This window comes from Harpegnathos saltator, unplaced genomic scaffold, assembly GCF_003227715.2.
Source record: "Harpegnathos saltator strain DR-91 unplaced genomic scaffold, Hsal_v8.6 scaffold66, whole genome shotgun sequence".
In the NCBI taxonomy this organism is placed as follows: domain Eukaryota; kingdom Metazoa; phylum Arthropoda; class Insecta; order Hymenoptera; family Formicidae; genus Harpegnathos; species Harpegnathos saltator.
In genome coordinates this window covers 138404-155977 of record NW_020230493.1, presented here as the reverse complement: position 1 = coordinate 155977, position 17574 = coordinate 138404, and the positions used below count along the sequence as shown (strand labels likewise).

The window sequence follows — 17574 nt, the reverse complement described above, 5'->3', positions numbered from 1 at the left end:
CGGGTGAAGTCCACTGTTTCGACTGTTCCTTGGTCTCTGGTGTGTACCATTGGATCCATGTTTCGTCGACGGTCACGAAACGACGCAGAAACTCCTTCGGATTGCGCTTAAACAGCGTCAAACACTGCTCTGAAGTGGTCTCACGCTTGGTTGCGCTTGTTGTCCGGAGTGAGCAAACGCGGCACCCATCGCGCCGACAGTTTTCTCATGCCCAAAATTTCATGCAGGATATGATCCACGCGGTCTTTTGAGATGCCTACTGTCTCAGCTATCTCGCATACCTTCAATCGGCGGTCTGCCAATACGAGATCGTGGATTTTTGTCATGTTATCCTCCGTGGTAGCCGTTTTCGGGGCACCTGGGCGTGGCTCATCAAAAACCGACGTGCGACCACGTTGAAACTCGTTAAACCAATTTTTGACGGTCGCCATCGAAGGAGAAGAATCACCGTATACAGCATCCAAGCGCTCTTTGATTTCGCTGCGCGATTTCCCTTCCAAAAACAAGAATCGAATCACCGACCGATATTGCTCTTTTTTCATTTTTCTAAAATCCGCGGACACGCCCATTTCCACACGCGGTCAAAACAAAACTACGAGTCCGATTCGGCTGAAATTTCGACAGTAGCCGTCTACGAGAATGTACTACACGATAGTAAATTTCTCTTGCGATAGTGGCGCCATCGGGCGGTGAGGCTAAGTACTTATTGGACCGCCCTCGTATATATATCAGGTGTAGTAAAAAGAAATCCATTATTTTTGTATGAAATTGAAGGCTTTAATTACCATAGTTAGAATGATCCGATTTAAGTCAAATATGCGCCGTTTTGTTCGATAACTTGTTGCCATTTTGAAGGTAATTTCATTATGCTTCTCTCATAAAAGCCCTCGTCCCTATTGGCAAAAAATTGAGACAGTCGATTTTCACAAGCCTCTCTCGAAGCGAAATTTTCACCAAAAAAATTGTTCGCCATGGACAGGAACAGATGGTAATCACTTGGTGCCAGATCCGGACTATAAGGTGGATGCATAAGAACCTCCTAACCAAGCTCCCGGAGCTTCTGGCGAGTCACTATCGATGTGTGTGGCCTGGCGTTGTCCTGATGGAACACAATTCCTCTCCTATTGGCCAAAGCTGGCCGCTTCTGGGCGATTGCTTCCTTCAGACGGTCCAATTGTTGACAGTACAATTCCGAGTTAAGAGTTTTGCCGTAGGGGAGCAGCTCATAGTAGATAATTCCCTGCCAATCCCACCAAACACACAGAAAAACCTTCCTGGCCGTCAATCCTGGCTTGGCCACCGTTTCCACCGGCTCACCGCGATTCGACCACGACCGTTTTCGCTTGACGTTGTCGTAAGTAATCCACTTTTCATCACCAGTGACCAACCGCTTCAGAAATGGATCGATTTTGTTGCGATTCAGCAGTGACTCGTAGATGGAAATTCGGTCCATGAAGCTTTTTTTCGTTAACTCGTGTGGCACCCATACATCGAGCTTCTTTTTGTATCCAGCCTTATTCAAATGGTTCCAAACGGTTTTTGTGCAATCTTTAGCTCTTGGGCAATCGAAACAGTGCTTACATGACGGTCGGACTCGACAATGTCCATGATTTTATCGATATTTTCGACAATTGGCCTTCCAGTGCGTGGTGCATCTTTGACATCGAAATTACCGGAACGGAATCGACGAAACCAAAATTGCGCGTGATTGGCTGTTACAGTATCAGGACCATAAACACTATTCACATTTTCAGCCGCCTGGCTTGCGTTTTCGCCTTTATCGAAGAAAAACTGTAAAATATAGCGTATTTTCTCTTTGCTAGTGTCCATCTTTGACGCGCGCTCAAACAAAACTGAGTCAACTAATCACAAAACTGTCACAAAAGTTTTTTTAGTACGAAATCTCATCTTTCTAACGCCATCTAGTAGAACTCGATCGGACTTATACAACGCGAGATACAGATAACTAGAGCCATCTATTGGAAAAATAATGGATTTCTTTTTACTACACCTGATATATATGCTGTGTGGGTAAATATTACATTATTATATATATATATATATATATAATAATGTAATATTTACCTACACAGCACAAAATATCCAAAGGATGTACGTAGGACATAGGGACATCCTTTGGATCATCCTTAGAATCTCCTTACGACGTCCCCTAAACATCTGTGCTGTGTGGGTATACTAATAAATACTATTCGATAACTTAATAAGAAAATTGTACTATCAATAAATAGTAATATTTTTTGTAGTACTGTTAAAAAGCATCGTTCTTCGCGTGCATCAACATTGCAAATTGAAGATTTGGTATCCTATATGGAAAAGCATAGCCGTTTCACTGCCGGCCGGTTTAACGGAAATGAGAGGAAACTGCAACTGCAGATGCAGTGGGATGAACTGTGCTGTGAATGTGAAAAGGCTAAATTCTCTACCCGGGCCAAAGAAGTCGGTCAAGCTGTGGCATACTGTAAGATATATTTTAAGCTATTTACACAATATATGTTTCAGACATTTTTACTAAGAGCAAACAGATATGATGCAAATGCGATAAGCTATATATAAATAATTGAGATTTTTTAAATTACTTTCCCACCTTGATTTCCGGACATGTATACATTTCGTAGTAAATCCCAGTATCTTGATACATGTTAAATAAATTTTATGTAATGTTCTCCCTTATTCAGCTGACATTCTAATATCAATGTTATATAATTGCTTTTCTGTTATATGACTAGTTTACTGGGATACATTTGATTGGGATTTGCATATTACATTATATTTAATATATTTAGGTATGGCGGGATCTGAAGAGCGTTTCTTCGAGGAAAGCAAGCAAGTTAAGAGCTGAGCACTTACGCACAGGCAATTTTCCAGCTGAAGAAGCCCCATTGCAGAACATTGAACAACGCGTAGTGTCTGCAATTGGTTTAGATTATGTTGAGGGAAATGTGCATTGTCCTAATAGTTGCGTGGAAGAAGATGTACGTATATATGTTCAATGTATCTCTTTAATCATTTAAAATAATTATAATACGTACATAAAGAAACAATTTACGTTATAATAATTGTTTGTTCTAGGAAAATATTGAACGACTTGAGATGGATGATGAAGATCCCCTTTATCAAATTCCACAGACGTTAACTTTGCGAGATACTATCTTCGCAAACGAGGAAAGATTGAAAGAGAAATTTCCTAGCATTGTTGATGGTAATATCAATTGAAATTAATAAAGTGGAGACATTATATATTTTTAAAGAGATATTTAGTTAGATTTCTATCAGCATATAAATTATAATTATGTATTATTTTTATTTTTAAATAAAAACAGAGGAGCATTTGACATTACAAGATGTCGAAGAAGCCGTACTGGATTATCCAGATGCAGTCATAACTGTTGCAGCTGCAGTAGCAGTTGAAGCTGATTCCGAAACAAGAAGTTTGCCAGTTTCTACAAAAAGGAAGCCAAATCCTAAAAAAAGAACAGCAGAGCTCGGTGTGCGGAAATCCACTATCACATGCCCTACAACTGACGCTGCTTCGAGCAATCGTAAGACTCATACATGAATGAAATTAAATTAATGTACAACGTTATTTGCGATATAATCTTTTATATAGGAAAAAACAGACAATGTATCAGTGTGCAGCTTGAAAACGCGCGTGAACAATTCACCAACATAGCACAAAGTAACGCCTCTGCATTGAAGGTAAAAAGAAATCCTATAAATAACTTGTTTACTTAATTATTTTTATATTTTTAGATATTAAAGAAAACTATATAGAAAAATATATACAAAATTTTATTATATTCATATTCATATAAGTGAGATGTTTAAAGAATGTGAAATTACTTGTAGCTGTTACTTAAAAATCGAGTATTATTTATTGTAATGAAGAGAATTCAATTATCTTTAATTTGTGAACCCTTTTTCAAGAATATTATGAATGATATGCCCAATTATGAATAACAATAGAACACAATAACTGAAATTAAAAACCGAATAAAAAGAGAATAATGAAGTGGGATATTAATGATTATAGATAAATACAATGTATTATTAACGAGGTTTCAGTAAAATGATGAAGAACATTTTTTGTTTTTAATTATAAAAATATAAAAACTAATTTCGTTGATAAAAACTATGCAAATTGTAAAGCTAAAAGTTTCCTGTTTAAGAATATTTTATATTGTCCATATTTTTGTCAAGATACTTTATTTACACTTATTTACATATTACCTGGATACCCAGTACAAATCTTCAAAGGACGTTCTAAGAACGTTCTAAGCACATTCATACATCCTAATCTAAGAATATTCTCTGCAGATTTTGTGCTATCTGGGTATGTAGATAATATTAATTATTTATTAATAGTACATTAATATTATAGATAATAGCTGAATCTATTGAACGACTTGCGACGGTAGAAGAGAGAAGAGCCGCAATCGAAGAGAGAAGAGCGAGGTCAGAAGAAATGTCTTTGCAGTTATTAAAGAATATATCTGAATATATAAAATATTTCTGTGAAAAATAAGAGGGTCTATCAGTTTTTACTGTATTTTAATTCAATTTGTTTATTTTATTTTATTGTACGCACTATGCTTACATACGTAAGCACGCACGCATGCACGTGCATACGCGCGCACACACACACACACATGTCATTATCTTATGTAATTATTTTTAAACGTGACTAAGAAAAAATTTATTTACAAGGTAATATAAAAGGTTACAATATTAATATTAAGTAATACAAAAAGTTTATATTGATAATAATTTGTAGTTTTTCATTACAAAATCTTCTTATAGTCTACCGTTGAGCGATAAAACTGTCTTGGATACGTGTGGCAAGTGCACGACCTTGCAGAAACTCGCCATGATCTATTTCTACTGCAGGATTAGGCATATTAGCTACACGATGGGCTTCCACCTCTGCTGGGTCGACGTCTATATCATATATTCGATGGTGGATACGCATATTGTGCAAAACCGCACAAGCGTTAACAATTCTTCCAGCTAATCCTGGTTCGTACATTAGTTGCTTTTGCGCTGAAAGGCATCTAAATTCGCTCTTCAAAACTCCAGTCAGGCGTTCTATACAAGAGCGGGTACTGCATAATTCTTCATTATAATTAAAACGTGGAGTTCCTGGCTGCTCGTGTTTCAATGGAGTCATTAACCACGGCTCCAGTCCATACCCATCATCACCTGTGAAAATAACACTTCGATTTTACTTTACTTTAGATTCAGTTTACTTATTTTACATTTTCAATATGATGAATATATTTAATAAGCAGTTGTTTTAAATATAATAATAATTTTATAACAATAATTATTTACAACCATTTTACATTTTACAAGTTTTTGAAGAAATATTTTACCTAGTATTTAATAAGAGAAAAATAATAGTATTACCGATAAGCCAAGTCTTGCGTTCTCCTTGCATATACCATCGTTCCATGACACGACGAGTAGCACAATTTGCCCAAATATATGCATCATGTCGTACCCCAGGATATCGAGCATTAATGTTTAGAATTTTTAAATCAGGGTCACAAATCTGCAAAAAAATATCATATATATATAAAATTAAAATTGTTGTTATCCCAATTTTAACATTTATACTATTTATTTATTTATATATACCGCTTGAACATTGAGACAGTGATCACCCCAGTGATTGACGTAGGCTTCTTCGTGAAGTTGCGGTGCCAGAATCGATACATAAGTGCAATCTATTGCACCGATAGCACTTATAAACGGATGTTGTGCTGTGCGGAACTTTTCTCTTGCAGCTTGTCGATCCTCCGCTGTAATAGGAAATTTTACCCATGGTCATAGTAATAGGTCGTTTATTCCATTTGTCACGGCTGCTACACAACGGCTTACAGTCGATTGACTGACAGCCAGATTCCATTGTTCCCCAATGGCACTTTGGTAGCAGCCAACAGCATAAAATCTTAAAGCTATTAATACCTATTAAACAATATTTGTTGAACATATAGAAATAATAGTAATAATTTCATATTAAATCACACACATAAAATATATGTGCATATACTTGACGCTGTACTGAAATTCCATATGGCCGTAATCATTGTAACCTTGGTCTTAAGATCTTTGCTAATTCCAACACAGTGTCAGGTGGCAAGCGAAATAAATTAATGAAAACATTATCGTGTAACTCGAATGGATCATTAGTATCACGCCAGACTCTTCTTTCTATTCGACGTTGTAGCATTCTCACGCGATTCTCAAGGTGTAAAAGATCCCACATGAGGTATTCAGCCATACTAAATTCATATTAAATATTATTGGATTTAACAATTATATTATTATATTATTGGATATAACATATCGTCAGCAAAATTAGAAAACCTCCTAATTCCAATTTTTAACGAATTTGAGATTTTCATTTCATTCAACTTAATAAGATAAGTTGGATGAAATGAACCCAGCAAATACAATGTTGCATGTAACGTACATGTTAGTTGTAATTTCCTACTCAACAATGTAACTGTTATAACACATGTGTCATATAACATTATTATTATATTATTGAGTAGGAAATTACAACTAATATGTACGTTACATGTAACATTGTGTTTGCTGGGAATATTTCAATTTCATAAAAAATTGGAGTTAGGTTTTCTAATTTTGCTGACAATATAAATAAAACACTAGAGTAACGGTCCCAATTACTGCCAGTGTCCTAATTACTGCCATTTTCTTTAATTATAATATTAAAATAAAAAATATTGACAGCGTTATATATTTAACAATATGACAGCGTTATATATTTAAAATCTTGGTTTAATATTAAAATATTTTAAATATATCCCATTAAATCTACTAGGATATATTAGTGTAACTATCCAGTTACAATGTTACATGTAACATTGTGTTTACTGGGTATAATGCTCATATTTTTTATTGTAATACTACAATTAAAGAAAATGGCAGTAATTGGAACACTGGCAGTAATTGACCGTTACCCTATAAGTATAGACAAATTTATTCTTTTCGACGTGTAAATGAGTTAAAAGAATTACGCAAAAGATGCGAAAGAAAAACTCTAATTAATATCACTTGTTAACCTTCAGTTCGTAGCGCTATTTTCGTCCTTAATATATTTTAGGATATATTTTTAACCTAAGTTATGAACAATAATAGATTGTACATTCATTACTTAGGGTAAAAGGATAAGGTTTTGTACATATTATATACTATTCTAATACTATTTTTTATTTCCTGCTGCCGTGTAAAGACCGCAGTACGAATTGAAGGTTATGTAAGATACAGACGAGGGAGGACAGCATCAGTCTATTCCGGGGGGGAGCCACGGGAGAAAGACCGGTCCTAAGAGATCAGATTCGACGGATGGAGAAAAGGATAAAAGGAGACGCACGGAGAAAGACGGGGCTTTTTGCCTTTGGCTTTTCGCCTTTAGCTTTTTGCCAATTAACGTCGAGACGAATAATAGAAATTAGAGTCAAGTCGAAGAAAGAGTCGTAGAGCGTTAAGCTTTGTAAAGAGATATATTTGATATAAGTTGCGGTGTCGGATACTATTGTATTATTGTTCATTTAAAATATACATACTTATATTCTTGTTCATAATAAGAAGAGTTCACATTAATCGCTCGGAACCTTAACATCCTGAACATCCCTCTTTTACAAACTAAGGAAGAGGATCAAGAAGAAGAGAGACAGGAAGATAATAGAATAGAGAAATAGACGATCTCTCTTTTTTTAAATCTTACAGCCGCAATTTCTTTCAGAAGTGGGATACAGCTCATGCCAATTACGCAATTACAGTTTAAAGAACAGCAATTAAGAGTCGGAAAAATGAACAGGAATGTGCTGGATGGAATGACGCTGAAGCAGCTGCAGGAGGAAGCAGTAAAATTCCGATTGCCGGTATCGAACGACCGTGAACGGATGATAGAACAAATGATGTCCCATCTAGAGCGACACGGGCCGATGAGAGACCTTCTTGAACCAGAGGAGAGCTCCCGAATGGGAAAAGACCGATCGGCTGCGGTGACCTCAGCCGAGGAACAAAGAATGGAGCAGCAGACGGAAGGGTCCTCACAGAATATGATTGGTCAAGTCACGGACAGTTTGGCCAAGATGCAGCGCTTAATGCAGGAACAGCAACAACAATTTATGCTGCAACAACAAAATCAGTTTGAACGGTTGCTTCTAGTGCTATCCAACAGGAGACCAGAAGCCGGTCTTCCGACTGAGCACCAAGGCGGAGGAAGATCGACGCAAAATTCTACACCGTCGGGAAGTGACGGCGTGGTGACGGGTCAAAACCCCATAGAAATGCAACAATCGCAAATCTCGGTTTCTACCTTAACGTCGCAGATTCCGGAGTTTGGTGGAACCGAAGAGGAGAACGCTAAAATCTGAATACAACGAGTCGACTGTGTAGCGGCTATACATGGAGCGACAGATGGTGTGACACTGCTTGCAGCAACGGTGAGGTTGACGGGTGCAGCCAGGAAATGGTATGACGCACAATACGAACCGATGCTGCAAACATGGAGAAGGGTAAGAGAAGAATTGCTTAAAATTTTCGATCGAGAAATTCCCTTCTATAAAATTATAAATAAAATAGAGAATCGAAAATGGAACGCGGCAAAAGAAACATTTGATCAGTACGCCCTGGACAAATTAGCGCTGATGCAGCGAGCAGAATTATCTGTCCAAAATAAGATACAATTATTGATAAGCGGAATAGCGGTGAGCGCGCTGAGAGCTACAGCCTTGTCATTATCGGCGGAGACGATCGAAGACTTTTTGACCAAGATGAAACGAATCGCGGAGGGCGTGATCGAGACAGAAAGGAAAGCGCCGATCGGGTCGAATATTGCACGTTCTAGAGAAATAAAATGCCGAAATTGTAACAGAAAAGGACATCCCCACAAGGAATGTCGGAGTGAGCCGACGCGCTTCTACTGTAAAGAAAAAGGGCACCGGCAGTTCGAGTGTCCAGTCTTGAAGCGAAGGGAAGGAGCTGTTGTTCCAGTAAGGACGCCAGCCTATGCAGGAGGACGTCGAGCGGCAGGAGATGATGCCCCGAGACAACCGGTTGCCGTGGTGCAGGAGCAGGAGGTAGCGCCGGAGCAGGAACAGGAACTGCGAGTCAGCGAGCCCTTTATATCGGTCGCAACTATAATGGGTAAGCGATGCCAGATTAAAGCGCTAATAGATACAGGCAGTCCAGTATCGTTTATTAACGAAAAATTATACAAAATGTATATACCGACGTTAAAACCGGTCGGAACAAAATTATACAATTTAAACGCGCAGCCGTTAGCTATTTTAGGATCAACGCAAGTACAGCTAAAACTCGAGCCAACAAAAAACATAGAATATGATGTCGATCTCTTTGTATTATCGAGACAATCTTTCCAAGGAGAAATAATATTAGGACGCGATTTTCTATACAAAGAAAGAATCTCTTTTGTCTTCAGACCGCGAAGTGAAAAAGTAGAGCGAGTTTGTCTGTTCGAACAATTGCCTTTGTGTATCGAGGAGGGCATAGATAAAACCGTTAACGATAGACTAGACGATATCAAAATAGATTATAATAGACAGACAAAAGAAATGTTGCTAAGTCTATTGTTATCGATGGACAATAAAGAGATCGAGGCAATCGAAGACGGGCACGCGATACGTGTACCCTTGAAAGATAAATCGATATACGCGTATGCCCCGCGTCGGTTTGCGTTCGCTGAGCGCGACGAGGTCAAAAATATTATTAACAATCTATTAGCACGGGACATTATCAAACCAAGCATATCGCCTTATTGTGCTAGGATTGTACCGGTGAAAAAGAGAAACGGTAGCATGCGGTTATGTGTCGATCTACGACCTTTAAATAGTCGTGTAGAAAAACAAAAATACACTTTCCCGCTAATCGAAGATTGCTTAGCAAAACTGGCGAATAAATCCATATTTACATTGTTGGATATAAAAGACGGTTTCCATCATATAAAAATCGATGAGCGCGACACAAAATACTTTGCTTTTGGCACACCAGATGGCCAGTATGAATATAAAAGATTACCCTTTGGCTATAGCGAAGCACCGGCCGAATTTCAAAAGAGGTTATTGCAGATCCTGAGACCGTTAATTAATGACGGAAAGATTATTGTATATATTGACGATATTTTGATCGCATCAGATAACATAGCCGAACACTTAGAAGTAATTGGAGAAGTGTTAATTACTTTAAAACAATATAAATTCGAGCTTAACTACGACAAGTGCTTGTTTTTGCGAAAAGAAATCGAATTTTTGGGTTATATCGTGAGAGCGAACGGTATTACCTTGAATCAACGACATGTCGAGGCAATTATTGGGTGAGTGCAAAAGTTCGTGCGGAGTTTCAATAGATAGAGTTATAAGCGTCGTAAAGTGTTGTCATTAATACTTCCATCTACATATTATATAACGTTGGAAAGGTGACGTCTTCAGCTGTTATTAAAAAAAAAATCATTTGTTTTCATACAAACTGCTTCGAGAAATATCACTTTAAAAATGAGTATCGATAAGGTGCATTTACGGCATGTTATGCTTTACGAGTTTCGGAAGGGAATAAACGTTGCCGCAGCCGTAAAAAACATTCAGGATGTTTATCAGGATGAAGCACCAGCTAAACGAACTGTGGAAAAATGGTTTGCTAAATTTCGGCGCGGAGAATTTAACCTTGAAGACGAGCCACGCTCTGGTCGACCTTCTGACATTGTTGACGATGTTTTGCGTACTTTAGTGCTCAATAATCCGCGAATTTCAACAGAAGAAGTTGCTACAGCACTAAACGTTGACCGATCAACCGCTTTTCGGCGTTTAAAAAAGATGGGATTCGATTTGAAGCTCGATATATGGGTGCCCCATTTGCTGACCGAGAAGAACAAAATCAAGCGAATTTCTGCAGCCGTTTCTTTACTCGGGCGGCTCAATAACGAGTCGTTTTTGGATCGACTAGTGACGGGCGATGAGAAATGGGTCCTCTACAACAATGTTCAGCGCAAACGGACATGGAAACAATCAGGTGAGCATGGTGACGCAATGCCAAAGGCCAGTTTGCACCCGATGAAGGTGATGCTCTCTGTTTGGTGGGATTGCAAGGGCATAATCTATTTCGAGCTTCTCCCCGCTGGCGAAACGATTGATTCGGACAAGTACTGTCGCCAATTAACCAATCTGAATCGAGAAATAAAAGAGAAACGTCCGATTTTGTCAAATCGCAAGGGAGTCGTCTTTCATCACGACAACGCCAGACCACACGTTTCGAAAAAGACGCTGCGCAAACTGAAGAGCCTGAAATGGGATGTCTTAACGCATCCACCGTATTCTCCTGATATCGCACCATCTGACTATCACTTGTTCCGGTCATTGCAAAATTATTTAAATGGAAAAAACTTTGACTCTTTGGAAGCCTTAAAAAACGGCGTCTCTTCGTTCTTCGAATCTAAACCGCGCAGTTTTTATGATCGAGGCATCCGTATGCTGCCAGAACGTTGGGAACAAATTATAGAAAACGATGGAGAATATATCATTGATTGAATAAAGATTTTTGTTTGCCTAATCACTGTGTGACTTTTACTCACAAACTCCGCACGAACTTTTGCACTCACCCAATACAAAGTTTAGAGAACCGCGATCAACGCATCAGGTGCAACAGTTTTTAGGATTGACCGGGTACTTCCGAAGATTTATAAAAGATTTCGCGTTAAAGGCTAGGCCTCTACAAGACCTACTAAAGAAAGGCGCGGTATTTGACTTCAGTCCACATTGTCGAGAAGCCTTTAATATTTTAAGAACAGAGCTTACATCGTTTCCAACTCTGCGGTTGTATGATCCAGCGGCGGAAACGGAGATCCATACCGATGCTTGCATCCAGGGGCTGGGCGTGATATTATTACTGCGACAAAAAGACGGGGTGTGGGCACCCATTGCTTTTTACAGCAAAACGACGAATCAGGCTGAGGCCAAGTATCATAGCTTCGAACTTGAAATGTTAGCGGTGGTTAGAGCGGTTGAACGGTTCCACGTTTATGTATACGGAAAAAGTTTCACCGTAGTCACTGATTGTAATGCCTTGGTATATGCTGTAAACAAAGCCAATTTAAATCCACGAATAGCACGGTGGACATTAGCTTTACAAAATTATAATTTTAAATTGACTCACCGGTCGGGTAAAAAGATGGCTCACGTAGATGCCTTGAGTCGAAATGCAGGGTATGTAGATGAAATGCCATTAGAAAGAGAGCTGGAGTTTAGGCAGCTGGCCGATCCCCAGCTTCAAGCGATTTGTAGACGGTTAGAATTCGAGGATGATACCAAGTTCGCGTTGGTAGACGGATTGTTGTATAGGAAACAGGATGAAAGACTAAAATTCGTGATACCACAGACGATGACGGTAAGTGTGATTAGGATCTATCATGATCAAATGGGACATTGCGGAATCGAAAAGACAGTGCAGGGAATTACTCAGAATTATTGGTTCCCATCGCTAAGAAAAACAGTAAAAGATCATATAGAAAATTGTATCACTTGTCTAATGACGAATAACTCACCACGAAATAAAGAAGAGGAACTGCATGTAGAAACAGTATCGCGGAATCCAATGGAAGTCTTGCACATTGACCACTTCGGGCCGTTAGCGTCGACAAAGCAGGGTAATAAACATATTTTAGTAGTAGTAGATGCGTTCACAAGGTTTACGTGGCTTTTTCCCACTCGATCCACCGGATCGAAAGAAGTGATCGAACGGCTACGTTCTATTTTTTGTACATTCGGGAATCCAAACGAAGTAGTCAGCGATCGAGGAACGGCTTTTACGTCGACCGAATTTAAAGAATTTATTAACGAACAGCGTATTAAGCATCGCAAAGTAGCAGTAGCATCGCCATGGGCGAATGGCATGGTTGAGCGCACGAACTGTTTCCTGAAAGCCGTGTTAACAAAAAGTAGTAGTATATCCGAAGAATGGGAAGAAGAACTAAGACACGCGCAATACGTCATCAACAACACGTACCATGCGTCCATTAAGTGTTTCCCATCCAAGTCACTGCTAGGTTACGACAAACGTAGTCACGTGGACGCGGCGCTCGTACAATTTACTTGTGAATGGGTGAAAGAAATGACCGACGTCAATGACGAACGAAACGAAGCGCGAATGCTGGCACAACAAGCCAACGAAGTCGTAAAAGCGTACAATAAGAGATACTGCGATAAACGACACAGAAAACCGTCGCGGTACAAGATAGGAGATTTAGTCGTAATTAGAGACAGTCGTAGGAAAATCGGACAAAGTTCAAAGCTGAACGCAAGTTATAAAGGACCTTATCGAATAGCTAAAGTATTAGGATACAACCGCTATGTCGTACGAGATATACCTGGTTTCAATCACCGAGCACGAGCTTTAGATACTATTCTATCAGTAGATAAGATTAAACCATGGATTAAAATTTCGGACGAAAATTCACTGTTACCGAATGAACGAGCGAGCGAAGTAAACGTAGGATAACCCGTAGATTAAGGAACTCGCGAGCGACGTAGGCGAAGAAGGGCCGACGCGAAGTTAGCCGCCCTTATATAAGCTTGGTCAGCACCAACCGCGGGACGCAGCTGAAGCAGGATGGCCGAGTTGTAAGATACAGACGAGGGAGGACAGCACCAGTCTATTCCGGGGGGGAGCCACGGGAGAAAGACCGGTCCTAAGAGATGAGATTCGACGGATGGAGAAAAGGATAAAAGGAGACGCACGGAGAAAGACGGGGCTTTTTGCCTTTGACTTTTCGCCTTTAGCTTTTTGCCAATTAACGTCGAGACGAATAATAGAAATTAGAGTCAAGTCGAAGAAAGAGTCGTAGAGCGTTAAGCTTTGTAAAGAGATATATTTGATATAAGTTGCGGTGTCGGATACTATTGTATTATTGTTCATTTAAAATATACATACTTATATTCTTATTCATAATAAGAAGAGTTCACATTAATCGCTCGGAACCTTAACATCCTGAACATCCCTCTTTTACAAACTAAGGAAGAGGATCAAGAAGAAGAGAGACAGAAAGATAATAGAATAGAGAAATAGACGATCTCTCTTTTTTTAAATCTTACAGTTAACTCCACTGACTAAATTTTATGAGAATTTAATTAAATTTACTTACTTACACATTTTTGGGTTACAATTTACAGCACACACACACTATTATATTTTATACCAACAGAAACGTAATAAACTAAACAAAAATTTTATAAATATGTGAAATCGCAATGTGTGCAGTATCACTACCTCAAATCGCAAATTCACTAACATAATCACATAAACCGATGATAATCTCGTCCGTGTGCGTCGGTCAAGCACTACCGATGGCCAAGGGACCCCTCGGTAGGATTATCATTTACGACCGATACTTGTCGTTCATTTTTAACGACGCGCGTCGGTGAGGAGCTGTACAGAATAGCTCTAACCGACAAATGTCGGTAGGGAGCGTTAACGACACCGACAATTGTCGGTACACGTGTACAGAATAGCGCTCCAGTGGTGCGATTTTGTAACTCGTTATTAGAGTTAACAACACTTTCGTTATCGTTGCGCAGCTTTTCTACGATATACGTTTGCTGCGCAACGATGACGAAAGTCATCGACGATGTCGTTAACTCCAATAACGAGTTACAGAATCGCACCCCAGTGCTGCGATTCTGTAACTCGTTATTGGAGTTAACGACAGTTTCGTTATTGTTGCGCAGCTTTTCTACGGCCAAACCCCCTCCAGGAGGAAGAAGAAAGGGAAGGAAGAAGGAGAGGAAAGGAGAGGAAGAGCAGAGGAAGAGGGACCAAGACGGGGCAGAGGCCCGAACTGTAACTGTCGAGGAATCTCGGAACTCAACGCTGCCCAGGGAGGAGGCTGGTACAATCTCCTACCCACTGAGGGATAAGGAGGTCTGGACGGGCCCGACGCCGCTCACTCAGGAGGAAGGAGTGGCAGGGAAGGACTCCAGCACCCTAAACCTCATTGACTTTGACTGGGAGTCAGAGAAACCCCTACCCCGAAGGAAGAGGAGAGGGGAGGAGGAGGACGGCACGATCGAGGACAATACGGAGGTCCAAGGGACAAAGGTAAGAAGGGTGGAACCCTCGGGCCCACCCCCAACGTCGTAGAGAAAGGGGAGTCGGTGGGAGCTGCCCCTGACTCCCCTTCAGGTTGATTCCCCCTCGTACCCCCGAGAGGAGGAAAGAGGTAGGGACCCCCAAGTCTCCGTGGAGACACCTGCATCGGAAGCCACCGAGGCCGAAGCCTCCTCCTGCGGGACCGGGAAGGCTTAGCCTTCACTCTGCTCCGGGCCCTACAGGCCAACCTCGGCCACGGCGCCCGGGCTCAGGATCTCTGTTTACAGAGAATGGCTGAGCTGGACGCCGAAATGGGGGTGGTCGCCGAGCCGTACTGGGTAACCAGTGCTAACTGATACGGCAGCCTGGACGGCTCGGTGGCCATGGTGACGAACCCTGCGACGAGGACCCCTCCCTGTTCTTTCAGGGAGAGTGGGTCCTCGTACGTGGCAGTCGATTGGGGGCCCATCACTGTGGTGAGGGTGTATCTCCCCCACCGCAGAAATAAGGCCGGTCGCGGGGAGCTCGCCCCAGTGAAGAGGATCCTCGACAGGATCGGGGAATTGGTGCGTAGGTGCCATCCCCGACCTGTCGTGATTGCCGGGGACTTCAACGCCCACTCGGAAGGGTGGGGTTGCAGTCCCCGGCAAAGGGACCCTCGGGGCGAATCCGTGATCGGCTGGGCAGCGGGGCTGGACCTCCTGTTGATGAACAGGGGCTCAACCAGCACCTGTGTGCGACCGGGGGGGGGGGTCGGTCATAGATTTGACCTGGGCCACCCCTTCGGCCACCAGGATGTTCCAGGAATGGAGGGTGGAGGCGGAGCGCGAATCGCTGTCTGATCACAGACATATAGCGTGGGCCCTACGTCTCCCCAAACCTGCACAGGTGCTGACCCGCTGCCCAGGGGAGGGGAATTTTCCCCTCCCCAGAAGATGGGCTCTTAATCGACTGGATTCGGACAGGTTTCGGGCTGCCGTCCTTGCGGCCACCTGGCACCTAGACGTGGGGCCAGGTGAGTGGGACCCCAGCCCCGCGGATGGGGCTGGGGAAATAGTGGGCATCGTGACGTCGGCATGCGACGTGGCGATGCCCCAATCCCACCCCCGCCGGCGCCGGGCCATGTACTGGTGGACGGAGGAGCTGGAGGCTCTCCGGGGCTCCTCCGTCCGCGCCAGACGCGAGTACTATCGGGCCCGGCAACGAGGCGGGGATGCTGCAGGGGCAAAAGAGGGCTACCTGAGTGCCAGGAAAGCCCTCAAGGTCGCCATCGTCGAGGCCAAGCGAGCGGCCTGGGAGCGGATGGTGAGCTCCCTGGACGACGATCCGTGGGGACGCCCATATAAAAGGGTCATGGGAAAGATCCGACCATGGGCGCCCTCACCAACGGAGGTGTTAGACCGCCAGGCCCTCGAGGAGCTCCTGGATGCCCCCTTTCCGAGGGCAGAAGGGGGCCCCCCCGAGATTCCGACCCCCCTGTTGGGGGAGGATGACTGGGACGAGGACCTGGCGGTGAGTCCAGAGGAGCTCACCGCGGCCAGGAAAAGGCTCGGGACCAAGGGGAAAGCCCCTGGCCCCGACGGGATACCTGGTCGGGCCTGGGCCATCGCCCTCGGCGAGGGAAGCCTGTCCGAAGCCACGCGCAGGGTATTTAGCGGGTGTCTGAAGGAGGGGGTATTCCCCCCAGAGTGGAGGAGGGCCAGATTAGTCCTCCTCCCCAAGGAGGGCAAAGCACCCGGGAGTGCGTCGGCCTATAGGCCGATATGCCTGCTGGACGAGGCGGGCAAGATGCTGGAGCGCATCATTGCCGACCGCCTCGTCCAGCATCTGTCCTCGGAGGGGCCGGTTCTCCACGACCGCCAATACGGGTTCAGGCCCGGAAGATCGACGTTGGATGCTATCCAATGCTTCCGGGACCTGAGGGCGGTCGTGGAGGAGGGCGGGGTGTTGTTGGCGGTTTCGTTAGATATAACGAACGCCTTCAACATCCTGCCCTGGCCGGAGATTGGGCGGGCCCTCGAACACCATGGGGTGCCTGCCTATCTCCGGCGCATAATTTCGACCTATTTCGGAGGCAGGGACCTCGCCTTGGTGGAGGGCCGGGTCCAGGGCCTGCGCGCTATGGAGCGCGGTGTTCCGCAGAGGTCGGTTCTCGGCCCCCTACTATGGAACATCGCGTTCGACCGGGTGCTGCGCACTCCGCTTCTCCCCGGTTGCCACGTTGTCTGCTATGCAGACGACACGTTAGTGGTAGCCGGGGGGGAGAGCTGGGGGGATGTCCGCCTCCTTGCGGAGACGGCATTGGTGTCGGTGGTGAGTACCATCAGAGACCTGGGTCTCAAGGTGGCGCCCAACAAGACCCAAGCCGTGTTTTTTCACGGCAAGGGTCGCAGGGCGCCGCTGGGGACCCGGGTTCTCGTAGATGGAGTC

General features: G+C 43.0%; 2 protein-coding genes across 4 annotated transcripts; one reads left to right on the top strand and one right to left on the bottom strand.

Annotated features, from left to right (window-relative positions):
- Positions 1 to 2092: 2092 nt before the first annotated feature.
- Positions 2093 to 4668, top strand: LOC105191466 (uncharacterized). Its single transcript, XM_025305005.1, has 7 exons — positions 2093 to 2187; positions 2265 to 2479; positions 2805 to 2993; positions 3091 to 3220; positions 3342 to 3560; positions 3629 to 3717; positions 4400 to 4668. The coding sequence occupies exons 2-7, from the start codon at positions 2372 to 2374 to the stop codon at positions 4541 to 4543; spliced, it is 879 nt and encodes a 292-aa protein (XP_025160790.1). The 5' UTR covers positions 2093 to 2187; positions 2265 to 2371; the 3' UTR covers positions 4544 to 4668.
- Positions 4669 to 4797: 129 nt separating this feature from the next.
- On the bottom strand, positions 4798 to 13610 carry LOC112589920 (putative nuclease HARBI1). 3 transcript variants are annotated; one of them, XM_025304986.1, is made up of 7 exons: positions 13066 to 13610; positions 12605 to 12975; positions 12217 to 12540; positions 11859 to 12136; positions 5656 to 5819; positions 5425 to 5569; positions 4799 to 5217 (listed from the first exon to the last, which is right to left on the bottom strand). In XM_025304986.1, exons 4-7 carry the CDS (start codon positions 11908 to 11910, stop codon positions 4820 to 4822), a joined length of 759 nt encoding a protein of 252 aa, XP_025160771.1. In that variant the 5' UTR covers positions 11911 to 12136; positions 12217 to 12540; positions 12605 to 12975; positions 13066 to 13610; the 3' UTR covers positions 4799 to 4819. The 3 variants fall into 3 exon arrangements, with proteins under 3 accessions (XP_025160770.1, XP_025160771.1, XP_025160769.1); XM_025304985.1 differs by lacking the exons at positions 11859 to 12136; positions 12217 to 12540; positions 12605 to 12975; positions 13066 to 13610 and adding an exon at positions 6050 to 6302 and having other exon boundaries at positions 4798 to 5217; XM_025304984.1 differs by lacking the exons at positions 11859 to 12136; positions 12217 to 12540; positions 12605 to 12975; positions 13066 to 13610 and adding an exon at positions 5899 to 6040.
- Between the last annotated feature and the right edge of the window lie 3964 nt (positions 13611 to 17574).

Coding starts and splice junctions, on each gene's coding strand:
- LOC105191466 (XM_025305005.1), top strand. CDS start 2,372: ATGAGAGGAAACTGCAACTGCAGATGCAGTGGGATGAACTGTGCTGTG. Junction 2,480..2,804: donor CGGTCAAGCTGTGGCATACT/GTAAGATATATT, acceptor TAATATATTTAG/GTATGGCGGGATCTGAAGAG. Junction 3,561..3,628: donor TGACGCTGCTTCGAGCAATC/GTAAGACTCATA, acceptor TCTTTTATATAG/GAAAAAACAGACAATGTATC.
- LOC112589920 (XM_025304984.1), bottom strand. CDS start 6,010: ATGTTCAACAAATATTGTTTAATAGGTATTAATAGCTTTAAGATTTTA. Junction 5,820..5,898: donor TGGCTGTCAGTCAATCGACT/GTAAGCCGTTGT, acceptor TTCCTATTACAG/CGGAGGATCGACAAGCTGCA. Junction 5,570..5,655: donor ACTGTCTCAATGTTCAAGCG/GTATATATAAAT, acceptor ATTTTTTTGCAG/ATTTGTGACCCTGATTTAAA.